Source organism: Miniopterus schreibersii (assembly GCF_964146895.1).
Source record: "Miniopterus schreibersii genome assembly, chromosome: 1".
Lineage (NCBI taxonomy): Eukaryota > Metazoa > Chordata > Mammalia > Chiroptera > Miniopteridae > Miniopterus > Miniopterus schreibersii.
In genome coordinates this window covers 34,345,087-34,372,839 of record NC_138101.1, presented here as the reverse complement: position 1 = coordinate 34,372,839, position 27,753 = coordinate 34,345,087, and the positions used below count along the sequence as shown (strand labels likewise).

The window sequence follows — 27,753 nt, the reverse complement described above, 5'->3', positions numbered from 1 at the left end:
GTTCTTCATCCTGAGAGTATTTATCTTAGGGGAGGTAGAAATCTTAGGGGAGGTCTCAGGGAAGGGTTTCAATAGCATATTCATCAGCTTTCCAGCTGTGCTCTTGCAGGGTCATGGTCTCCACTGATTGGTTGATGACAGGGCAGGGGGTCATTAGTCAATGCAGCTGGTCCTGAGGCAGCCTTGGTGCCACTTGTCTGGTTTTGCTGCTTTTCTGGGCCTGGAACTGAAATACAACTGAGGCCTAGATCTTATCTTTAGGGAGGAAAAGGTCAGGGGGTCTAAACTGCATGCCTAGTGATATGAAAAGTCAGGGGGTCCATACTGCATAGCCAGCTATATGATTGGGGAGAAAAGGTTATGCTGGGGTGAGGTTCTTGTTTTCCCAGTTTTGTCCCTTGCTAGGCATCTGGGGCTTTTTCCCTGGTGAGTTTCTGTACCTGGCCCATCTTCCCTTGCTCTGCTCAGGTCTGTCTCACATTCTATAACAATGTTACAGCATTTTGCTTACTCTTTAATTTAGAAATTCTATTATATAGGAATTTTGTGTAAGAACACAATCACAAATATGCACAAAAATATAATCAAACAACTTGTAAGAATATTCACTGCAGTGCTATTTGTAATGTGAACTAATCGGAATTATCCTAAGTATCCCATAATGAGATTGGTTTAATACATTACCTTACATGCATACAAATGAAATACTACACCAACATTAATAATATTGTAGAAAAATATTTATTGATGTGGACAGTACACAGCAAAGTAGAGAGTGATAATTATTAATAAAAGAGAAGAGGAAAAATATAATGGGAGACCTGATCAGCAGTCATGAGTAGTTTCTTCCTATTTCTCAATGTAAGAGATGGTCCAAAAGAGAATAGATAAGGGGGCATTCTGAGATATTTTATGCCTCACAGAAAATTAAAATGCAAAGCAATAAGCTATCAAACACACAGTAGTAATAAAAAGTTTATTGTACATGCTAGAAATGTATTTGAGGACTACAACTATCCACATAAAATTTTAAAAATGAATATAACCATGCCCTGGCCAGTGTGGCTCAGTTGGCTGGGTGTCATCCTTGCACCAAAAGGTTGCTAGTTCACTTCCCGGTCAGGGCACATGACCGATTGTGGGCTCGATCCCCAGTAGGAGGCATGCAGGAGGCAGCCTGATTGGTGTTCCCCTCATATCAATGTTTACCTTTCTCTTTCCCTCTTCCTTTAACTCTCTAAAAATAAATAAAATATATTTAAAATAATAAATATAACCAGGACAGCTGCCTTGTTTTAAGAAAAATCCCTTCCTTCTTTCCTACCCTCCCTCATTCCTTTTTCTTTCCTAATGTTTAATGAGTAGCTACTATATGCCTTTTAGTCTAGATACACAGATGCCCTGCAGGGAGGAACAGCTCAGTTGCTTTCACTGACATGCAGAGAACAACTGCACAAGGTGTGGTTAAGTGTTAAAGAAATATAAATACATAACAGCACAAGAGAATGAGGGAGCTGGTGAGAGAAGGGAGAGAACACAGCCCCAAAGCATGTAGCCTGAGTCTGCTGGAATCACACAAACAAGAGATGAGGGGGATTTTCCAAAAAGCCAGGGCAGTTAGAACAGATATGAAGCCTCCATCAATGGCACAGTGTTCAAACTATGAAACTGTGGTTATTGCCATTGATCGCTTCCAGCCAGGCTTTTTTCCAATTTGTAGACGGAAAAAAAGTAAATATACAGACTTTAATTATTATTATTTTTCCTGAAATCTAGTATGGAAGCAGGTATCTCCTATCATGTTCTTTCTTTCAATACATAAATGTTTACTTTGTGATCTTATAGAATGGCTCATATAACAACCAGCCAGTCAGAAGGTATAGGCAAGGAGCACACCACCTTCAATCAAGAACAGCTCCTGGAGGCTGCACACACCACCTCTCTGATGTGTTATTGGCTAGGACAAACCTTAGCTGCAACAGAAATTCTCCTTATTCCCTGTAGCCAAGAGTCCAGCCAAATCCAAGGGCTCTATTACTGCAGAAGAAAAGGCTCCCAGATACTGGAGGACATCTGCTTGTCTCTGCTACGTGGATTTTGCATATCTATAAGCTTATGTCTATAAATTTAGGAATGACATCAACTTGACCCAGTTTCTAAGAGTGAAGGAAATTCAATAATTTCATCGCATAAAAAAATACATCTGTCTCCATTTCTCTGTCTCTGTCACATCCTTCCCACCTAGACCCACATTTTGAAATATTTAACTCCCTGTTGCTCTTGATTCTCTCTTCCACTTGTAGAGATGAGGTAATAATCATAAGAATTCTGAGCTGCCCCTTTTCTTTTCTTACCTGTGTTTCCTCATAACCTCCTACTGAAGGCAATTTGTAACAGCCCTTCTAGAACCAATGCTGGGACACCTGTTTCCAATCTCCATGTGTAAACTACATCCGCCCTGTAGACTGAAGCATTCATGACGAGAAGCCTCCATTTAGTGGATCTTTTCAAGGAAATTATACTGAAGTCATCAGCTATTGAAAACAGCAGATGATACAGCTTCGTACAAAACACAAACTGCTTTCAAGGGCGGTGTATACAGATTCATCTTCTAGCTTAAAGATTAGGACAAAACGGATGGATTTCATTCATCTGGAATCAATACATTAATAACATTTTTATTTTCTGAATGATACAGTGAATTATTACCTTTTTTTTTTTTTTTTTTTTTAACCAAGAACACCTGAGAAGATGGTTCTTTGGCCAGATGCTTTTTTTCTAGTTTTTTCTCCTCCCGTGGGAAGATGACTCACAGTCCACAGCTGTTTTTGTGCCTGTGTAACCAAACTCGAAAGAAAACCTAGCTCACTGGCCTTTTCAATAAACCAGTTCCCTAAAGCTAAACTCTGAAAGCATCAAAGCACAGTGAAGAAGATCTCACAGCCTTTAGAGATATCCCTTTAGTTGTTCCAAAAGCAAGTATCTTAGATTAAAAATGAGCAAAGGACCTGAATAGACACTTCTCCAAAGAGGACATACAGAAGGCCAAGAGACACATGAGAAAATGCTCAATGTCACTAATCATCAGAGATGCAAATTAAAACCACAATGAGGTATCGCCTCACACCTGTCAGAATGGCTCCATCAACAAGTCAACAAACAAGTGCCAGTGAGGGTGTGAGAAAGGGGACCCTAGTGCACTGCTGGTGGCAATGCAGACTGGTGCAGCCACTATGGAAAACAGTATAGAGTTTCCTCAAAAAATTAAAAATGGAGCTGGCCTTTTGACCCAGTGATTCCACTTCTAGGAATATATCCTAAGAATCCTGAAACATTGATCAGAATGAATATATGCACCCCTATGATCATAGCAGCACAGTTTACAATATCTAAGATCTAGAAACAGCCCAAGTGCCCATCAGTAGATGAGTGGATAAAAAAGCTGTGGGACATTCACACCGTGGAATACTATGCAGCTGTAAAGAAGAAAGGTATTGTACCCTCTGGGACAGCATGGAGGGACCTGGAGAGTATTATGCTAAGTAAAATAAGCCAGGCAGAGAAAGACAAATATCACATGATCTCACTCATATGTGGAATCTAAAGAACATAATAAACTGATGAACAAAACAGATTCAGTGACGTGGAAGCATGGAACAGACTGACGAATCTCAGAGGGGAGGTGGGGATGGATGGATGGATGGATGGATGGATGGATGGATGGATGGATGGATGGGGAGGGATTAACCAAAGAATCTATAAGCATCTATGCACAACCCATGGACACAGACAATAGTGTGGGGAGGGGAGTGGGTGCGGTGGGGAATGGGTCAATGGGGAAAAAAGGGGACATCTGTAATATTTTGAACAATTAAAAAAGAAAGACAGAAAGAAATAAAATGCATTAGATGAGAACAGAATATAAACTTGATTATACACTTAGCTATGTAGAAAAATCCACAGGAAACCAGAAAGGGGCAAAACAGAGGCTGTAAAAAAAATCCTCATAGCCAAAATATGATTTTCTTAGTCACCTTAAACATTTACCTCATTCCCTCATGCAAATAATATGTCAACCTATATAGTTTATTTTCACTTTGCTCTCTGAGATACTGCTCTCGGTATTAAAAGGTTCAGATTGTACAGAGTATTCACTAGTGCCTTTTTAATGTCTCTGTATCATGAAATTCTGTCATGCACAGACAAACAAATTTAAGTGAGGCTTTGGGAGTTTGCCATTTCATAAAATATTCCCTTAGGAGTTTCAGCTAATTAAGCAAATGACTGCAAAACATCCACAGTGTCAACTTCGCTGGCTCTTACTATGGACAACTAACGCCAGACTTCAGCCATCTACCTGTGTGCGTGCTGGCCCCTTCCCATGTCCTCCCCACTGCAAGAATGTCCCGTAGTAGCAATGTGTGCATGGGTAAGAGTAAAGTTTAGGTAGCAAGGAACCCAAAACTTTCTAGAAAATACCAGGCAGGTACAAACTAGTTCACTATTCATATGGTTACTCAGCAACGGAAATTACTTTTCCTCATGATAAATAACTTGTTACTCTGTCCAATTAAAAAAAAAATTCTCTTCTGCAATTTTGAAATTATCTCATGGGAGTGTTCCTTTTTCTCCTCAGAGAGAGTTTGTCCCTCTTGTGTTAAATATTCTTCGAAACAAACCTGTTTTGTGTCCTTGAACCTCTTTTTCTCATCTTTCGTTCCCAAAATCTCTACCAACCACTTGGGGCTACGGTGAAGTCTGGGGCCAATCACAAGGAGTGGGTGCATGGAGAAGTGCGCAGAGTAGAACACTAGAAATGAGCTTCCTGAAAAATACAGGATATTGTGATTTTTGACTTGAAAATCACTTGAGGATATTTGTAAGGCCTAAGGCTGTGTATGGAAATGTAAGAAACTAAATAATTTATATGCAAATACATAAGTGAGCCTCCAGCTAGTTGAAAAGGCAGGGTGGAGATCAACAATTTCTAGCTATCCCTGAGGATTACCTATGCTTTCCAATGTTTACAGTGCAAACTGGGATTTTCATTGTTGTCAGGGTTGCTTGTGTTTAGGCAAAACAGGAGAAAAAACAGAGAGGGCCTGGTGTAGGGAAGGCAAGAGATGACGGAGGAAGAGGGAGAGGAGGCCACCTGGCGCCTGTCCTTTATGGGAATGTGGAGTATCTGACTTTAAAGCCAATCCAATGGATTCTTAGTGCCCGCTGATAAAGGACACCTGGGATTTAGTCATCACTGTCCCCTGAGATTAGACGAAGTTCAGGAAGGAAATGTTTATTAGAGTCTGAATAGAAAAGGAGAAGAGAGGAGAAAGGGAAGCTATTCTAAAAGACAAAATCTAAAACAAAACCCAAAACCAATCTCCTCTCCCTTTGCTGAAGAGGGAAACTTTCCCCTAAGCAGCATCTATGGCGAGATCATCCAGAAAAAAGCAGCAATTCTTTTAACCCTTTCCTTCCGAATCCAGGTGCAAACATCAACATTGGCTGTTTCCAAAATTATCTGGCTCATTATTCACTTAAGGGAAAAAAAAAAAATCTCATTTTAAGAGGAAGCAGTAAGAAAACTAAGCAAACAAACAAACAAACAAGAAACACCTTTATTATAACTTCTCAAAGCCCCTGGCGCAGTAACTAGTAAAATGAACACTGAAAAACAGAAAAGCAAAAACAGAGAAGTTTACTAGTGTTTGACGAGTTCAAGACAGTGCATGGAGATGCTCATGGATTCAGGGGAGTGAGGTCAGGCTTAGATTCGCAAAAGGGTACGCGCCAAATGTGTTATTGCCAGTCGTAAACTGTTACAGCTTCTCTTCCCCCCCCGTATTGTTGAAAGTATTACAGATGTTCCTCTTTTCCCTCCCATTGAACCCCTCCACCAGGCATCCAGCCCCCGCTCCCTCTCAGGTCTTCTCCACACTATTGTCTGAGTCCATAGGCCATGTGCATATGCATCTAAGTTCTTTGATTAATCTCTCCCCCCACTCCGCACCCCCACCTTCCTCTGAGATTCATCCGACTGCCCCAGGGTTCTATCTCTCTGTATCTGTCTTGTTCATCAGTTTATTTTGTTCACTAGATTCCATATATGAGTGAGATCATGTGGTGCTTGTCTTTCTCTGCCTGGCTTATTTCACTTAGCATAATACTCTCCAGTTCCACCCATACTGTCCCAAAGGGTAAAAGATCCTTCTTTTCTACAGCTGCATAGTATTCCACGGTGTAAATGTCCCACAGCTTTTTTATCCACTCATCTACTGATTTACAATAGCTAAAATCTGGAAACAACCCAAGCTTCTCTTTTCTTGCATGCATATGGGATTTTAAATCACTTAATGTGTATTTGTAAAATTAAATGACACAAACTTGTTAATGGTTAATTCCTTAAATAACAAAGGTAACATCGTTCTTCTATGCCATTAGTTGAAACTCTGGATTTGTCTTTTTTTTTCCAGATTAATTTTTCATATGTCTTATCTCTAAAACCTAAAACTAAATAAAAAACAACCAACCAATTAAGAAGGAGAAAAGTACCTCACAAATCATGACAAGAAGAAAAAAATTACCATGGGAATTTATTATTTTCCTGTTAATTAATTTAAGAATCACAATATAACTATAAACCTTGTAGTTATATAAAAGCAAAGAATAACTTGGGTAGCAGCACACATTTTAAAACTACCACATAAAGTATGACAGTTCAATATCTAGCACACACCCTCTTGCTTTCTCACTCCACCCCTCCACCCCACCTGCCAAGTCCTTTAACAGAAAACCATTCTATCAACGCAGCTCTTTATGTGATTCTGAAGATCACTTGTGTTAGTTTCACTAGCATTCAACTCAGCTTTCTCAAAAGATCAATTCCATCTGCTCTAGGCACTGAGACACACAAATGAATGAGAGGGAAGTTAGACAAAGAGCCTTTTACTTTTCATTAAGCTGAACCAACCCCCTTATCTCCTCCACACTAAAATATAACAAAGGGAGAAAAAATTAAATCAGCATCTTCAGACCTTTTCTTAAAGATAAAAGGCACAGACTTTTTTTTTTACTTTCAACTAGAGAAGTTATTTTCATGTGATAAAACATCATTCGTTAATACAACAAACTGGGTGATTCTTCAGTTTTTCTACTGTAAGATGTTAGACACACAGATATCTATATCTGTATCTGTATCTGTATCTGTATCTGTATCTGTATCTGTATCTGTATCTGTATCTGTATCTATCTATATCTAACCAAACTGACTGGGTTCAGAACAGGCTTTCCCCTAGTGTACCACGCTGGCATGTGGATTATTGTGAGGTGAAGGTAATCAAGACCTTGGGGCGCAGGAGAAATTTCTACCCCTCCCCTAACTACCTAGAAGACGCTAAATTGGAGGTCTTGCCCACAATATGATTCATTACCAGAATAAATGTTTTAGGACCTATCTAAATGGCAGGGTAAACATCTAATTACTGAACACCTGTTCTTCTTATCACCCTACAAATTACCCTCTTCCCCTCTGAAGCTTCAGGGCTCTTATCCCTTGGCTCAGAGTGCCGTATATACCTTATTTTACCTCTCTCTCTCTGAACATCTCATCTATAGTCGCTGACTTTCTCCTATATGTGGGATTCCTGTATGTACGTACGTATGTAATTAAATTTGGTTATGTTCTCTGTCGATCTGTTTCATGTTGATTTAACTGTTAGAACAGCTGAAAGAACTTAGAAAGATAGAAAAAAATTTTCCTCACCCACAAAAGTAACTCAATTGTAATGTTCATATATAGTTCTAATTTACTTCATATAAACAAATTTGAAGTTTCAACAAATAGAAGAACAGTCTTGAATTTACCTACTTGACAATCCTACATTAAATAGAACCCTAAATACGACAAATGATTAACTACCATGTGAAATTCTATAAAAAATTTCCTGTTTATTTCTGTTTCCTTTTGATAGAGCTAGGTTCATCCTAGCAAGTAATTTCAAACCACTATAAACACATCCTTAAAACAGCTCTGCATAAAACACGAGGTTTCTTGATTTTAAATTCAATATTTATGTTTGTTTGTTTTTAAAATATGTTTCTATTGATTTCAGAGAGAGAATCGGAGGAGAGAGAGAAAAATCAATGATGAGAGAGTCATTGATCAGCTGCCTCTTGCACGCCCCCTACTGGGGACTGAGCCGGCAACCCAGGCATGTGCCCTGACTGGGAATTGAACCGCAATCTCCAGGATCCTAGGTCAATGCTGAACCACTGAGCCACACCAGCTGGGCATAAATTTTGTATTTATCTTTATGTATAATAATATGGTCAAAGTAGTTCATGAACATGTCTTCTTCTTTCCCTCTGTGACAGAATCTAGCAAGTGTAATTATTACTAAATATTTCACAGTGTGGTTTACAATTAACCACAGATTGGGGTCTGGGTAATGTGATCCATAGTAATGAGAGTTTAAGAAAAAACAAAATTGTCAGTAACAACAAACAACAGTTCTAAAACTTATTCCTAATTGCATATAGATATCATGACAAATTCAATTCACTTCATTTAACTTTAAAATAATAATGCAATGCCTTCTCCCAAGCTATGCCTCTGGGAAACAAGGCTCATTTACTGATAACAATGTGTGATCTTTTCTTCCTAGAAGGCTATGGTAATTGTTATTTTTTAAGTTGTTTCCTAAGAGATACTAGCCTTTTTTCTACTGCTATCATATCATTTACTGACTATAAAAACATGGTTACTGTTTAGAATCTTTTTTAGAGTCTGCATAACTCTGGAGGAGCTACCTCATCTTCTGTAAGCCTTAGCTTCTTACATTTATCATGAGGTCAAAGACACCTACCTTCCCAAGTTTTCATTAGAATTAGAAATAAACTGTATGAAACATCAAACAGTGTATCAGGCTTAAGATTGCCATTCAGTCAGCAGTGACCTCTCTTGTTCTTATTTTATTTGTTAAGGACATTTCTAACTATATTTCCTAAATCTTGGATTTCAATTTTTTTGTCCCATTTTTCAGTATTACTCCTACGGTTACAGTTATAGAGAAGCTGAATAAAAGTCATCTTTTAAATTACATATTTATAAAGGCAAAGATTCCACATGACAGAACAAGTGGAAATCACCCACCAATTTCTTTTCTAATCTAGAACATATTAAAAAGTTCAACGGTAGTAAATTTGTTTCATGATAAATACAGTCACTTAAAAATGAAATGTTAATAAGTGCTATAATAAGCGTTCATGAATAATATTGTTATTCAAGGGGAAATATTAGCATAAGGAAGACATTTGGGTTTTACGTATCTCTTGATTTGAAATTATGGGCACTTCACATTCACATAGTTTTAGCAATGCACAATGTTCTGAATATCACACTTTCAAATTTGATTGGTAAAATGAACAAGAGGCTATAAAGTTTCATGGTAATCATTTAACAGTATGTACTCTACATCATAGGGAAAAAGCCCAAAACCAAAACTCCAGTGGATTTTATAAAGGAAACAAATGCACTTAAATTGTTTCCTCTTGGCTTTTAAGACTTTAATGACTCCAAGGTTTCAATCGTTTGCATTACAAATGTTACTCAACAGTACACACAGTGATGACTTTACCCAGTTTTATAGGAACCTAGTTATAGAATATTTTTCTCAGTTATAGAATTCTGGAGCTTTAATGTAATTAATAGTTTTTCTAGTTTAGAAAATTAAGGGATTAAGTCACTTAGCATATGTGAAACATATAAAAGGCATAAACTCAGTAAAAGTGTGAATTCTGAAAATTTGAAAGCAGTCCCCCCACCCCAGTTCCACGGTTTTGCTTTCCATGGTTTTAATTACCTGCAATCAACTACAGTCCCCCAAAATTAATGAAAAATTCCAGAAATAAGCTATTCATAAGTTTTAAGTTGTGTGCCATTATGAAATCTTGTGCCACCTCACCAAGTCCCACCCAGGAAGTAAATCATCCCTTTGTTGAGTGTATCCATGGTGTATGTACTACCCACCTCTGAGTCACTTAATGGCCCTCTAGGTCATCAGATCAACTCTCCCAGTATCACAGTACTTGTGCTCAAATAACCCTTAGTTTACTGAACAATGGCTCCAAAGCACAGGGGTAGCAGTAGACATGCCAAAGGGAAGCTATAAAGTGTCTGGTTTAAGTGAAAAGGTGGAAGTTCTCAAAAGGGAAAGAAAAACGACGTTAATGCTGAGGTTGCTAACATCTATGGTAAGAACAAATCTTCTATCTGTGAAACAGCCTAATTTGTAAATTAAACTTTATCATAGGTATGTACACATAAGAAAAAACAAAGTACATATAGAATTCGGTACTGTCTGCAGTTTCAGGCGTCCACTGGGGGTCTTGGAAAGTATCTCCCGAGGACAAGGGGGGAGGGACTACTGTATGTCATTTTTCTTTAGATTAGATATTCTTCAATCAATTTCTGCAAATGAATCTAATTATTGTTCCCAAATTCCCAGCTGTTTAATGGATCTGATTTAATAACGGTTCTAATTATACCCAAGAGGGAAGAGAGCTGCTTACATTTTGGAATTATTCTATTTCTACTGAACTAAAGGCAATTTATATTTTGTTGCCCTATAGCTTAAAATAGGTGCTATATCTCAAAGTTCTCTATTAAATTCGACAAATATTTATTAAATGATTAGTGTTCAAGGTAAGATGTGTAAATATAATTATTTACAGTCTTTTCATTGTGATGACACATATCCTGAATAAATTATAATTAGACCATAGGCTTCCTCCATGTTGCTTTTATAAATTTATAAATTACCATTATACTATTTTCTACCATGTGCTATTTCATTAAAATGTTTTTGAAAATATTTTTATCTTATTAACATGTTTTCTTTTTAGGCATTTAAGATATTTTGAAGTTTATTTTCTTGAATTTGCGTTGTTCCTTAACAAGGGGTAAGCCAAATTTCAGAGTATAATGACTGCAGCTACTTACTAATACAGTCTTTAAAGACCATAAATATAGCAGGAAATATTTAAAAGGCAAAGTGTTCAACTTTGAACATTTTTAATGTGGTATGATCTCAATGCCCTTACAAGAATTATGTTGGTTATTGTGCATAAATTTAGTGTGGCTCAACTTTTTCCTCCCACTTATACAAGATGATATCTGCTTCTGTTCTCAACTTAGTCTTGGCACAACCAGCAAAAATAAAATGATGTGACGATCAGGATACAGATTAATGCACATTTTTTCTTCTCATTTTCAGATGGTGATGGTCCTTAATGATTTTTATTTTTCAACAAAACTACCAAGATCTTGCCTGTAAAGACTACAGAAAAAATATGTGGCTCTACATAAACCTGGTAGTCAGAAAGGTGAGAAAAACAATGACTCTGGATTAGTCAAGCCGTTATAAAATCAGATTTCCCAATAAGGTTCCAAATGATCAAGCTAGATTTTTCATGTGGCAAATCCAATGAAGCTGTGAGAAAAATACAGGCAAGACAATAGGGAAAGGAGAGTAAATTACCAGAAGCCCCTGCCAAGTACCAGACTGGTGCATAGAACAGGCACCAAGAACTAGTCAGCTGTCTAGTGCTTGAACTGGCTCACGGCTCTCCTATGCGAAGCTTACTCTGCAGGCTGTGGAATTTGTTGCCAGCCAACTGAACCTTGCTGCCAGCTCCCCTTGGATTCTGGTTACACTTGCCCAAAGGTTCAGATCTGTAAAAGGCAGCAGTCTTCATCAGTTCATTTGGGAGCTTGCATCCCTGAAGCGTCTCAGCCAGAGTCATTCTAAGCCACCTTAGCATGAGTTTTCACCAAAGAAACCTTAATATTATTTGGATGCGTCGTTAAAAGATCATGTTCTACAACATTCAAGTCAATGGCATATTGTATGCAGTAGTGTGTCTATTGAGTAAGGGTGTCTATAGAGAGAAGAAATCAGAGGCAGCTATGTCTACGCCAATAACAAACGTATCAGTGTAGTGAGACGTTGCGACTTCATTCTTTCACAGTATCAGAGCTTTTTAATTCTTTAGGATATTAGGAATAAACTCCCTGTTGTCCCCATCTATCACCTGCCCCTTATTTCTCTTTGATGACATTTTCCAGTTGTGTAAGACATCCCTTCCAAAATGCCATGGCTTCTTTAAGTTTATAACTCCAGCAAATAAGTTAATAATCTGCCACCTTGCTTCCGGTGTAGGTGGTGCCATTCATCACACTGAAAACTAAAACTGGTGGAAGCCTGCTGGGCGATAGCATTATGATACAGGCAGAACCTTTTTTTCTTGGCACCTCCAGCCTTTCAAATGATAAGATGATCATAACATGGTGTTGGTACTAATGTGGATTCATTTTCATACCATCCAACTCTATTAATCAGTCTGTTAATATTTTCCTATCTGCAACACAATTTTTTTTGTTTTTTGTTTTTTTCCTAATCTGGAAGGTCCAATAGTTTTATTGACTGCAAAACCGTCTTTGAAATTTCCTTTTCCAAAGAGTGGGCCTTACCATCGCTCCAGTCCCAGGGCCCTCATTAGATAGCAGTGGAGACATCTCTGAAAGGAACTTTTTCAGATAGTAATTTTAATCAGGAATCTTCACAATAACTGAAGCTCTCTCTAATAGTGACCTTGGAAACAGACATGGTAATGTTCTGACTGTATGTTCTTAAGTCCAAAGAAAAGGGCCCAGAGGTTCTGAAGATGCCATTTGGGAACATTAATTCTGAGAGCCTACAAAGTACTAGTACCCTGGCTCTTTCTGTATTCCCCTCAGCTCCTCCCTCCCAAATCTCAGCTTCTCTTTCTTTTCACTGTCTCTCCTGTACATATCTTGTTGATCATGTCATGGTTGGATATATATTTGCTTATACTGTTCAGTGGAGAAGTTGTTATTTTTTATTGTGGCAAAAAACACATAAGATAAAACTTACTTTCTTAAATTTTTAAATGCCCACTACAGCATTGTTAACTATGTGCACACTGTTGTGCAGCACATCTCTAGGGAGTTTTGTTTTTTCCTCAAGAGCACTGTCACTTTACCAAAATCAAATTTAAGCTCTATAGTAAAGGAAATGAAAGAATTGCATTATTATTTTAAATAGACATGTCCATCAACATATGAAATTTTATATCATATGTAATTCACATTTGCCCTCTTTCAAATTTTATAAATATAAACAAAACACCTTGTATTCTGAAATCCCCCAAAGGGATATCGAGTTAATTCCATGTGTTTACAAAAGGGGCCAGTGTTAGGAGAAGGAAGTTTACAGTCAAAGTGACATGAATGGACCATTCATTTGTATGGCCACTAATTCCATAGGGCAACTGATCATAAATTAAGTGCCTGACATTCAGTAATAGATGATTATATCTGACATAATGAAGCTATAATGGAAGGCAGTCACACACTGCTTGACTATTAAGTGCCCACTTATTGTCCCTGCACCAGGTGTGATAGTGATAGGCTATACAAATCATCCAGAAGAAATGTCAAAATAGGCTCCTTCGCTGATAGAGCGCCACACATGTTTATTAATATAGCAGCTTGCCTTCGAACTGGCCCATCTGCTCATTTAAAGCAATCTTTTTCCTATAAATATTTTAAAGTTAAGAGCATGGCCACTAGTAATAGTTTTAGAGTGATAGGAAAGGCAAGGGAAGGGAGAAAAGGCAAATAACTAGAGCTTAAGTAAAATATTATGCTGCTCCTTTTACCTTAGATATGTTTAAAGAGGACGAGGCAGGGAGGTAGCTTCCAAGGTGGCATTTGCTTTAGATTAGCGCCGCAAGGGTGCAGGCCTTCGGAAATGGTCCAGGCTCCAGCTGTTGCTGGTGCCAGGTGGAAAATGGCAAATTTCACCAATGTTTTCAAAGCACACATTTCAATAAAGTGCAAAATGAAGTACTCAATTAAGAAATTCTCCAGAGCAATAGTTCATATGCATTTAAACTCATCAAAAAATATTTTAGCAGGGTAGATTTTATAAAGAAAAATAATACCACAGACTTTTTGGGAGGAGAGATTTTAAAACTGAGGATTTGCTTCTACAAATGTATGCCAACATCATATTTTTATGTAACGGGGGTAACAATAAAAGCAGAGCCTACATGCTTGCTATTGTTCTTCCTTTTTTTCTTTAAGAAATCAGAAACACAAAACTAACACATTTTCCAGCTGGTATTCCAGGTTTTATGTACTTGCAGGGCAGTCAGTACTCTGTGTTCAGTCTTCAAGAATGGTTTTATCTAATAAACAAGTATGCCCTGAGGTGTCCCTCTCAAATGAACACACACATTTGCAATGAAGTACAACTGTTCAAAATAGTGGAGCAAAGGAAAGGCACGGGCCTTTGGATAACCTGAGGTAGTTTTTACTCGATGCCTTGGCTTCCCTTATTCATTCATTAATACCTAAATAAAGTCTGGCAGGCATGCCTTTCAGGTTCCAGAAAAGAACTTCATCAAACTCAGTATCACATAAATCCACTAGTCATACTTTTCTATATAAATTACCTCTTGAAATAACTAACCACCTGGTAACAAAAGAGCTCATTCAATGACCTGTAAAAGGCTAAAGGTCTCAGGTATCCCTGAAATTATTTTCTGTTTCTCCTACAGACTGAAAGGAAATAATTTCCAGTCACAGTTTAAGTTACATTATTTTCAAAGAATTAATAATGGGTAATTTTTAGTTTGAACATGAATTACTCTTGTCTTCTAGAATAGTATCAATATCTACCCAAATTATGCAAGTTAGAAATTAAGGAATTATCTTTTATTTCCCTCTCAACATATCCAACCAATTACCAAGACTTTTTATGCTTTACCTGCAGTGTCTAAGACACCAAGTCTTCTTTATTTCCATTGCTACTGTCTTTTGGATCGCACTCCCAAGAAACCCTTTCTTGAGCCTGGCCAGTGTGGTTTAGAGGTTGGGCATCAACCTATGAACCAGGCAGTCACAGTTGATCCCTGGTTAGGGCACATGCCCAGGCTTAGGGCTCCATCCCCAGCAGGAGGCATGTGGAAGGCAGCAGACAGATGTCTCTCATCATTGATGTTTCTATCTTTCCCTCTCCCTCTCCCTTCCTCTCTCTGAAACCAATAAAAATTAAAAAAGAAAAAAGAAATCTTTCTGGAAATAACCTACTAGTTCTCCAACTCTCAATCCATCCTAAACACTGTAGTAAGTCAACATTTCTATGCAGGAGTTTTATGAATGCCTTCTGTGCCTGAAGTCCTTTGTGGATTCCCAATATCTATAGGATGCTCAGAATTGCTAAGCTTAGCACACGAGGACCTGTTATTCCTAGTTCACACCATACCAACTATGGGCACTGAAGTCTTGCCCAGTTCCAGAGGCAACGTAGACTAACCCGACCAATGGATTAACCTCCTTACGACTACCAGCCAAGTCGAAGACTTCTTGTTTTAACATGATGAATATTCAATCAGTGCCTAGCGTGAGAATTTGGCCCTCATGACTCAGCAATCACAGTGTTTTCTTTGGTTATCTGTGAGGAGCCAATGCTCCTCCTCCCCGTGGGGATTGTACCTCCAGGGCATTCACTGGAATCCAGGCACTAGCTCCCTCAGGTCTTGCTTCTAAATGGCTCAGCACTTAGTCCCACAGTAATCTGAATTCACCTGTTTCCAAATTCTTCTACTTCAGGATCAAAGATGAGAAGTCACATGTTACCAAGAGGTCAGTAATGTGGAAAATGGAGGGGAAAGAAGGAAAGAGAATCTTTACAGAATTTAAGTGGTAAGAGGGAAAGAATTCCCTCTTGTAAATGCTATTTTAAAGAAAGACCACACCAATATGATGGGATTTACTGCTCTCCAAGCCACTCTCCATTCTCCCCATAGCAAGAGTCATCTTTTAAAAATCGAAATCAGATTATGTATTACTCTATGTAAAAACCCTTCAGGGATCCTCACAGCTCTTAAAACCCCAACTGCTTTCATGGCCCACAAAGCTCATGAAGAGTCTTCGCTTGACCAAACTTCAATTAGGCTCCTGAACCTTCTCCTAGGCCCATCTGTGCTGTTCCTTGTAAAATCCAGTGTTAGCGAGAATCCTACTAAGGCAGTTTAACCAGAACCCCCCCCCCCCCCGCCCCGGTATCTGACAGTCCTCCCTATCTGATCTGGTGTCTTTTTCTTCTTTTTCTTCTTCACCACCCCTTGGTGATGTCTGATCACCCTGCCCTGACTTCAACTAGAATCCTATCAAGTGGTTCCAGAAACCCCTTCACTCCTAATTTAATAATTTTCTATCCAGTGACCCTGCCCCTCTCACCTCCACCCAACACACACTCTGTTCTTGGCTACAAATTCCCATTTGCCAATGCTGTATTCAGAGTTGATGTACGTTCTATAATACAGTCTCTTTGAAAAAATACCTGTTTTTATTTCCTTAACACTTTGTCTACTGTCCAGCTGTTTTCCTTTGAAAGCGCCCTGCATAATGAGTCCTGCCTAAATACTCCGACTACATCCCCAGTACCCATCCACCCCCACTATGTTCCAGAAATTATCATGCTCACTTGTTTGTTAATTTTCTTGTTAATTTAGTTTCTTTCCCTTGTCTAGAGTGCTGCTTCATGTGAACAGAAGTCTTGACAGACTTGCAAACTGCACAATTCCATCAAGGCCTGGCACCTAAGAGGCCCTAATCATTATTTGATTAGTGAACAAATGAACTGACACACCAGGACTCTTCTACTTTAGGGCCTTTGATTACACTATCCTTCAAATTTAATCATGGCCAACTCTCTCTTATTTTTCACAGTTCAGCTCAATAGTCACCTCCCTGGAGTGGTTTTCCTTAATCACCCACCTCATGTATCTTCTTTATACCTCTAGTCATAGCCTATTCATAATCTTGGATGTTTAATCCATAACTGATTTATTGTTTACCTCCCGCAAGACAAGGTAAAGTCCATGAGGGCAAACATCTTTTCTCTCTTATGCAAGGCACATAATAGTAACTCACTACGGTATAGTCACATTAAAATTAATTTGACTTATATTCAACTATATACATTCAAAAGGATTTGGGGGGAAGATTCCACTTACCATTTTACTCAATGAGCTCATGGCTGGAGGAGTAGGGATAATGTTCTCTCAGTTTTATATCTCCCTACACCACTCATCATGTAAATATCTCCACACTCGAGAGATTTGGGGTATTTTTGTTTTCACATTTATGATATTAAGGAATAATTCACTGTTGGAAATACCATATTTTATGGATAATTCAGAGGATTTTTTTTCAAGATGGGATTTTTTTTTTGCATTTTTTTAGCCTTTCCCACTACCTTCAGAATCTAAACCATTCCTAAGATGCAAATGCACAGAAAATACTAGTTGAACACTAAATGAAATTAGTCTTTCAGGAGAGCACAGAGAAAAGCTGATGTATATTTTTCTTGTTTGATACATGTTTGAGATCTTAAATGTATAGACATGCACAGGGAATATGGTTATGTTTTCATATAAAACTGTAACAATTAAACAGGATTTAATGATGATAAGAACAAGGCAATCTTTCTTCAAGACTCATTTTCTTGACCTTCCCATGTATGAGCTATACTGAGTTTTAGAGCAATAAAGTATTACTGCTAAATTATATTAAATAATACTGCAGAGCATTCTATAGGGTATGGAGCACTTTCACATATAATATTATATTTGATGTTTGATACTTAAACAATCCTAGGAAAGAAGTTGTTGCTGTGGCTATGGGATTTGTCCATGATCATATAGTTAGCAAACTGGGGTTATCAGGATTAAATGTATTAGTATCCAAGCTGCAAACTCCTACTTAACTCCTCCCAGAAGAATTTGATACCAGACTGAATGAGTACCTGCTCCAGTGAGAGGGACTGTGTTTTGTTGGGCCCTTAAGAATTGAAAATAATTGCTGGACTCAGATCTATAACTAACAAAGAGAACAGTGCTCAGTACTGAGAGAGTGAGACAGCTTTTAGTGTGAATCCAATGCTGTTTGGGGTGTTATAGGATGAATAATAACCAAAGCCAGCACTTCCCACACAAAAGCATATGCCTTTGTGCAGCTAAGGAAACAGGGCCCCTCGTCCTTCAAGTGATGAGAAGGTGGATGCTGCATCTGTGACAGCCCCAACCCCTGTGCCCAGGTATAAAAATGAATCCAGAGAAAAGTGATCTTTATCTAATCTCTGGCAATTGACTCTAAGAGTAAAATATATCCTTTAAAAATTAAATTTACCAGATATAATTTTTATAATAGCCTATCTTCTAAATCGATTGTCCAGTAAGAATTCTTATATAGAGAAGACACTCCTAAGTGATGTGCGCGCATGTTTGCCCTAGCGCACATGGGTACGCTAAGGAATTGGAACCTTGCAGCTGTGGGTATTCAGCAGGGGGATATGAGGGTGACTGTTATTTGGAAGTCAAGGCTGATTCCTTCTTCACCCCGTCCCAGGCTTTGGTGATGGGCACACAAGGTGGTGGCAGTCAACACAGCTATTAGCCAGCTGTCTGCTCTAGGCAGTAAGATAATTAATTTTTAGTACACAGGAATGATATTTCCTGGCGATTACATAAAAAATACAACTTTGGGAAGAAAACTAAAAAATAAAAACAAAAATAGAATATTTTATCACAAATAAAACATACAATTTAGTACAATTAATTTGTAAAATATTATCAGAATGCCTGACTTTTTCTAAGGTATGATTTTAGACACCTCTTTTGAGACAAACAATAAGATATTTTATGAAAATAGTTAAAAGTAACAGGGTAGCAGTAGAACAAAGACATTCTATTTTATAAAAGACAAGAGACACACCAAAATTTTACTTGTCACTGGGAATTAATTGCATTAAGTGTTGTAATTCCTTGTGTCATATTGTATTCCTAAGATGAATAAGGAAGGTGGCAAGGAATTTTCTTATACTATACTTTGGAAGCCAGGTCCCCCAATCCCTTGCAGATAATATATGTCATTACTAATTACTGGCTTTAGTATGTAGTTTTGGAGTTAAGTCACAGTTCCTTTTGTATAGATGAAAAAATACCATAGCAGATTTTTACAGATGCCTGTGTTTGAATCCTGGCTCTAATATTTAAAATTTGTCTGATCTTTATGAAGTTAAGAAAACCTCTCTATTCTCAGTTTTGTTACCTCCCCCCAAAATTACAATAATACTACTACTTGCTTCATGGAATTTGGTAAATAAATGAAATAATAATCCATGTCAGGTGTTTAGAATGGAGCTGGGCCGATGTTAAGTGTGAATGCTCAGTGTTCATACCAAGTCCACTCAAAAAGGTGGTACCTACTGAAATATCCTGAAGAATATTATGATAGGCTCTCTTAGGGAATTGGGAGAGAAGGGGTCATATATAGATAATTTTTAGTTTGAACATATGATTTAAAGTTAATTTGCCTAATATATGTTAGCTGTTATTATTACTGACTAGCAATATCTCACTGTAAAAAGTTGTGACATTTAGAAAATACAAAATATTTTCTCTTTGAACAAGACAAAGTAGCTATGCTACCATTTTTCTGAATGAGACTAAAAACTAAATAAGATGAAAAGAAGTATGTCCTGGCACCTAGAGTAGCAACATTAGGAGTGGGCACAGGGAGCTGGGGGAGGGGGGATTGTGAATTTGAGAGAACAGAACCCTGGACATAGCTGCTTAGAGACATCCTAATTCGGGGGCCTTTCCTTTGTCTTGAGCAACAGTTCCAGGGAGAAATCATCCTATTCAAGTCAAGGATCACTCTCCTTGGATCTGTCACCAGCCACACTGATTCTGAAGGAGAGTATTCAAACCACAGCAGCATTAAGCCTGTATTTAATGCCCTTCGAACACTAAGAATATCAGTCCATCAGCCGAAGAGGAAGTCGGATTCAAACTCTGTCTCCCTACTCATTCAGGCTCACTGGGAGGCCGCCAAGGTACGCTAAGAACCTAACGTGAAAAAGTGCCAGATCACACTACTCGCCAGAATGGTTTCAACATCTGAACGATTTACCACAGGAACCTGGAGGAGTGTGCTAAGTTATTTCAAAAGATAAATGTTGGCTTTTGAACAATATTGTACATATTTGGAAAGTATGCTATAACTTACAAAACCTTACAATATTGAATAAAGTGCTCTTTTTAGCATTAAGTTTACAATTTAACTTCAATTAAATTCAACCCAACTCAATTATTACTATATAGTGTTACAACAGTATGTTTGATGCTAGAAACAGAACGATGAACAGTAAGTCTGAGTGAAAAAGTGATAGAGAGCATCCTTGGTAAGACTAAACCAGACAATATATACAAAATATTTTTTCCTGGATCTGACACTAGATGCATACTTTTTTTTTAACTTGAGTTATTGTCTTTTTAAAAAAATGTTTTATTGCTTTTTAAAAAAAATATGTTTTTGTTGATTTCAGACAGAGGAAGGGAAAGGGAGAGAGAGATAGAAACATCAATGATGAGAGACAGTCATCAATCTATTGATCGGCTGCCTCCTGCACGCCCCCTACTGGGGATCGAGCCTGAAACCCAGGCATGTGCCCTGACCAGGAATCGAACTGTGACCTCCTAGTTCATAGTTCAAAGCTCAACTGCTGAGCCACACAGTCTGGGCACAAGATACATACTTAATAAATGGGAGTGGTGCTTACAATTTATATTAACAAGCTATACTCCCTTCCTCTATCTCGTAGTTACTCACAGTGTACTTTAAACACAGCAAAAATGCTCGGCATTTGCAAGTGTAGGAAAAGGGTGTTTATTTAACATGGTCAGAGCACTCTGTTATATGCAAGTTTCCTTTTGATTCCTTTGGGTTAAGAGTGGCTAAAGCTAGGGAATTATGTTCTACCATATAACGTCTGCTAACCAGATAAGTTATAAAAACACCACATGAATATTAAAAAACAGGCCTGGAAACTCCTCAGTAAGAATGCCAGATGTCTTGTTCCCATTTTATTTTAATCAATTCCAAATGTTTTACATTTTGCTAGATAATATTGCGTGTTAATATCTCTAATTTGTGATACTAAATCTTTGGCTATAGCCTATTTTTAATATAGATGCACCAGGCAGGGCCATCTGTTTATTTCAAACTTTAAAAAATATTTTCAGTGTGCAGATTTCCTGAATGTAATCAATTTGCATATGAAACATAATGCCTGGCATTTTTCTAGTTCATTGATTATGTGCCAATTGAACCATGTTTATATTACTCCATTTATTATAGAACAAAAGTAAAGTAATAGATGCAGTTTTTTAAATGTCCCAAAATATTTTAGATTTTTCTCTGAATATAAACTGTAATTGTCAACAAATAGCAAATGTACAACTTATATTTAGTATTAGACTTCTGATTAAATATAAGACTCTACTTAAGAAAGATTATACAAAATATTATACAAATGAAATACAATGCTGTATTCACCAGCTTTATTACTAGTGGTTTAGCATATTGGAACGTGAAGTGTATCTGGTTACTGTCAAATTTTTTATGTAGAAAATATTTATGTAGAACATAAAATATCATCCTTAGTAATATAAGTGGAGAATATTTTTCAGAAGTTAATATTTTGTTGGCTATTAACAGGAATTTATCCAACTTGAATTGCTAGTGATGTCAAGAATTACTAGGTTGGGTTCTATAACTGACTGCTAAGGCTGTCACCAAATTGTACAGGAAAACAATGAAACAAAACAAAGCTAAAAACAAAATAATAGTTACAACTGAAGGGGATGCCTTAACTGTGATGCTTGATTGTCAAATAACAGAAGCCTCTGTTTAGGATTATGATTCAGTTTCCAACACAAAGTCTCACCCAACTCCCTTCATTGAGTGATTCTGACTGTAATATAGACCTAATTCTGAGGAAGAATAGTTTTCATGTGAGTAGTTAGGAGGCGAGGAAACATGACCTTCAGAACTGCAACTCTTAATGAGCCCTTCCCAGAACTCCCTTGTGCTTTTTTACAAATCTGTTACAAAAGTACCAAAGTAGTCTTTCATTTCATTATAATATATAAAATTTGGAAATATGTCTGAAAAGCATACAGGGCTTATTTGCGTACAAAAATATATAATAAGCCCATTAAATTAACTGCAAAATTACAACAAAGTTATTTTCATAATGAAAGGTTTAAAAATAATACTGCTTCTAGATGAAGCTTTTTTTTTAAAAGTCCTGATTAATGAGACGTATGGCAAGAAAAATTACTATAATGGTGAATGCTGATTCAGGACCTTACTTTTATTAAGTAGTTTATAGTGAGGGCTGTGACTATTTTTCTATTTATAGTGGCAGCTCTGGTTAATTACCGTGTAATGTATTGTGACATTAATGCACTAGTAAACTATCGGAATTTACACCCCTATTCAGTAATAAAATCTGTAAATTGAAGAATGCATATAAAGTCACCACAGGCATAAATTATATGACCAAATGCCGTGCACAATCACATTAGACGTAAAGAACAGACTCTCTCAAATGTACTCAGCAGTGAGTCAGTGCCACTGAAATGATGTATTTTGGCTACTCTGAAATGCAGATCACAACATTTTATTCAAGGCTATTTGGTAACTTGCTACTACATTGTCCACATGGTTACTAAAAGCATGTTGGCCACAATTAAAATGCACGATACTAAAGAAAAAATATATTTGACAAACAAACGCATACATTTCACAAAATATTTTTTCCTAAAAAGTGAGCAAAACTGAAAGAAACGAAGAGAATTGAAAGGAGGTAGGATGGTGACATGTGATTTAAAACCAAGATGTTTCAGCCCGGCCGGGCTCAGCGGTTGAGCGTCGACCTAGGATCCAGGTGATCGGGGTTCGATTCCCGGTCAGGGCACATGCCCGGGTTGTGGGCTCAATCAATGACGCTCTCATCATTGATGTTTCTATCTCTCTCTCTCCCTCTTCCTTCCTCTCTCTGAAATCAATAAAGATATACTTAAAAACCAAGATGTTTCATATGTGATACAGAACTTGAGGGGGCAAAAAAAAAAAAAAAAAAGGGAATGAAATAGTTATATCATCTATATCTATTTATATATTTTGAACAATTATATAATTATTTTTCAAAATAGTGTTTTAAAACACAATTCAGTGTTACTAATAATTAGATCACTGCCTCAAATACTCAAAGAAAAATCACTATTTTAAAAAAAATTACCAAGTAATCCAAAATATTTCAAATAACAGAATAAATTAGCAAAATATCTGAAGCAATATGATGTGTTATTGTATGTTAGATAGTTCAGATTCACTACTGAAAAGTTCCCTGTGCTAGTACTGATAATTAAATTAATATATTCTTAAATGTTATTGTTTTGTATCATGATAGATATCAAAAATTAAGTATAATTTTTCCTATAAAAATATAGTAAAATCTGTAAAATATACAAGGAATTAATCTATAAAGCAATAATCCCTAAGACTTTAACATATATGTAGACAAGAAAGAAAATATAGGGTGCTACAGGTCAATCCGGGACGGAAAATAGCAAGACATATCTTGCATACTTGCAACATGGATAAAATTATAACAACAAAAAAAAGAAAGTGAAAGCAAAAATGGTTAGCTAATGTTAGTTTTCTAGCAATTCAGAGGATACTGCTATATAATCTTACAAAAAAGCAATTATTGAAGATGAAATTCCAAATTATTTAAAGAAACTAATTTATCTTATTGCATTAATTCAAATAAAAACCTATAATATACATGAGAGGCTCTCTCTCTTTCCCTATATTTATACATAAATATATATATATATATAAAATAGACATATTATATATAGCAACATATATAATATAAATAGATACAATATAAATAAATATAGATATAGTATAGTTCATTTGTATAATTTGACTGCATAGATATTAACAAGAGTTTACAGTATAATTTAAAAAAGTAAATGATAGTTGAAAGTTGAAAGGAACTACTTTATGGTTCCAGAGTAATGGTATTATGCTGACTCTAACCCATTTTCAATATTTTTTAGAAATAAAATATTAGATTTAAGAAAAAAGCACAGGATTGTCTGCAATGTTATTTTGGTGACTTATATAAACCTCTTTATCTAATTAAAAATATTTTTTAAACTGTAGAACTATGGCACATGACTATAGCTGCAAGTGTATTGATCACAGAGCAATTTAGGAGGGTCTCTGGGTCAATGTAAGTAAATAATATGAGAACTAGAAGTTATCAAGATAATCATTCTAAGGTCATCCAGGTCTGCTTGGCTCCAAAGCCTGATTTCTTCCCATTTGCCACAGCAATGAACCCCAAAGTACATAGTAATAGCCACATTTTAATCTAGGGCCTACCAGATGCCAGATTTTATTCTGTATTACCCCTAATCTTCACAAAGACACTATGATGTTCTCATTCTGATCTGTGCAGTAGTTGAGTAAACTAAAACAAGAAAGTTCTAGAACTCCCACGTTCAAGTTTATTAGCTTAAATCCTTTCATTTTATCAGCCAGTTTTTGTCTTATTTCATTCTAAATCTACTTTACCCTTTATCTGCCGAAAGCCCTCTCTTTCCTGTATTCGTGGTCTTTTAGATTTTAAGTTGGAGTCTATTTCAGCTGTCTGGAGTCTAGGGTTGGCTGACTTGCTTTGGCCAATGGGACACAGCAAACACGACACAGGCAGAGTCCTGAAAAACATTTGAACTCTGGGCCTTGCCTATATGTTGCTGGAAATCCTACAAGCATGGGAATGTGCCTGTGCTAGGCTGCTGCATAATGAGAGCCATATGGCCATCACCCCAGATGACACCGAGTTGACTACCACACATGCAAGTTCCCTCCCCCACAAAACCAACCAGACTGCCAACTGCTAAACATCCAAGTCAGCACACACGTGACTCAACCAACTCTGGGAACTATAACACATGTTTCTTGTTTAAAGCCACTAACTTTTAGAGTGGATTATTACACATCCTATCCAAGAGCTTACAGCACCCTTCCCAAATTATACTGAGAACATGTCTGAGAAATTGAATTATATTGAGGTAACCAACTTGCATAAGTAGGCTTACATCTTTCATAGCAACAACATTCTGCTAAGAATTAACATATCTAAAGCATTGCATTCATTTAAAACTCATCTATCCCTCATGGTAAGGGATTATGTCATAAGCATCCAAGCTGTTAATCAATATAGAAACCTTAGAGGCATTTCTGCTCCTTTCCCTGCTCTGTTCAGCTAACTGACACGTCTCTTCAAGATATGTCTCAGGCCCTGCCATTGCCGCAGACACATTCCTAACTAATTTTCCAGTCATCTTTCACCTGTGCTACTGAGACAGCCTCCCTCTGCCAATCTCTCATCTACACTGACTTCACAGATACTTTTCTCATATCAAGAACCAATAATGTTATAACATAACATCCCACTGACATAGAAAAAAAATTTTTTTAATTAAAAATATTTCATCATTTTTTCCCCAGGATAAAATACAAACTCCTTGGCATGTGTGATATAGAATCCTCTACCATCTGCCCTGTTACATCTTTCCAGTGTCTTCCTCTAGAACTGTTCCCATTTTGCTGTGTGCCCAGCATGTATCCTTAAAAATAACACAATTTCCCATCTCCATGCTTGGGTTCATTCTGCTTCCCTCTCCCTGGGATTCCCTTATTGACCCTATTCCCTTTTCTCCTTGAACACCGAGGATGCGCATTCAGAATCTAGGTTTGTTCATTTTTAATTTTAGCCACTTAGAAATCGTTGTAGGCGTGCCTACTATGTGCCAAGCACAGATCAGTGGCTGGAGGAGAAATAATAATTCTGACATTCTCTGTCCTCAAGAACCTTACAGAAGAGAAAGGGAAACGCGCGCCGAAAAATAAAATACGATGTCTTAGGAGTAAAATCTGAGGCAAGCACTGGGCAAACTTGGAGAACAGACACATTACCTTAGCTCCTCCCTAGTACCCAGTTCCGAGAAGCTTAACAGAGGAACTGAAGATAAAAAGGAGCCTTGAAACACTGGTAGAAACTTAATGGGAGAAAAGAAAAGGTAAGAGACTCCTGGCAGGAGAAGTAGCATGTATAAAAAATATGGTCATTAAAGTCAGACATAATGACTTTTATTGAATCAAGTAATTAATACTTTTGAAGGTTTAAGAAAATATACTGCACTATTTCAAACTGAAAAATTAACCTTAGGGTATTTGATATTAATAAAATAAAAAGACATGTCTATATAACATGAGCTTTATATATTATAAAACGTTTGAAAATAATTAAGCATTTCTTAAAAACAGAAAGACAAATTCTGTACTTAGATTACATACTTATAAAGGTTATTTTAACTTTTACTTTGTATGACTAGTTTCTTTAAAAATCTTTAAACAAGTGGTATCCACTTAAAATAATAATTTTAATTTATACATTATAAAACTAAATGATATTAATACTAAAAAGACTTTTTAAAAGAATAATAATAAAATATAAAATATCAATTTGTAAGGAAATAAATTATCAATGACTTAGACTAAGCCATCTTAATTTATAAAAAATTAGGATAATAGAAGAAGAAAGTTCCAATAAAAAAAGTAATGATTATCTGATAATCTCTAAATCTAGGTTGGTTTTCACCCAGACTGGCACTAGTTGAATCACTATGCATCCCTATTTCTTATTTTGCTTTATAAACATTTCTCAGAACAATATTTCACATTTTTAGTTTATAAATAAGACTTATTCTGTCATCAGATTTCTTACACACCATTTCCTCCTGCTTTTTAACAGATGCTGCATTGCAAAATACATATTAACTATCATCTTTTACTTAACTGCCTTCATCAAAGAATAATGAGTTCCCTTTCCTTTAAATTAAGAAAAAACAAAACTTACCTCTAACAGGAGGCCTTTCTAGCTCAGAGTCAAGGTGAATTGGTGGAGAGATGTAGGAGACCTGGCCGTGATGTGCCTGCCCTGTAGACCCAAAAATAAACATTAGAGATGTTATAGTTAGGACTTGGTACATTTTTTGTTTTATGATGTCATTTTCTCTCTCTCCACACTGAATTAATAGCCATTATAGAGTGCAGACAGATCTATCCAACCACAGAAACATCATGTGCCACCTAAACATCAACCAATTAAATTAGTCTTTCTTATATAATTCAGTTTTTGTTGTTGTTGTTGCTGTGGTTAAATTACAATTTTATTGTGGGGTGACACTTAAAAATATAATTAAAGTGATTTAACAGAAATGAAACGGAAAAACTAAAAACAAAGACATATAAGATACAAGTCCTAATTTTAATTGTTAGATTAAACAGACATTAAGAACTCTATCACAATCTGTTATAAATGTTTCTAAACACTCTCAATTTCTTCACCCATTCATCACAGATCAGTAAGGGAGTGCAGACTGGCATTGATGTCACATAACACTCTGAGTAGCACTTATTTAGATAAGTTTAAAACTCTAATTAATTTTTATTTTTATGATTTACTTGCATTACTTAATAGAATACCACTCCTACCTGCTTATTGTATTTGATGGAAAAACAATAAACAACCACAATGCAAAAGGCAGGGAGATGAACTCATTCTTTTCTCCTTACAAAGCATTCTAGCTCACACACATATTTGTAATATACTTTCTGTCTTATGAGTTAAAGAATGAAAGTGGATTTGAAGGCTGAGATGCTGATTGAAA

At 36.7% G+C, this 27,753-nt stretch overlaps 1 protein-coding gene across 11 annotated transcripts in view; it reads right to left on the bottom strand.

The window, feature by feature from the left end:
• ADGRL3 (adhesion G protein-coupled receptor L3) overlaps positions 1-27,753 on the bottom strand; it is a 698,136-nt gene that overhangs the window by 175,746 nt on the left and 494,637 nt on the right. For all 11 annotated transcript variants that reach the window (XM_081145463.1, XM_081145466.1, XM_081145468.1 and 8 more), the window contains one exon: positions 26,940-27,020. In XM_081145463.1, coding sequence (XP_081001589.1) covers positions 26,940-27,020 — 81 coding nt within the window. The remainder of the gene's footprint in view (positions 1-26,939; positions 27,021-27,753) is intronic.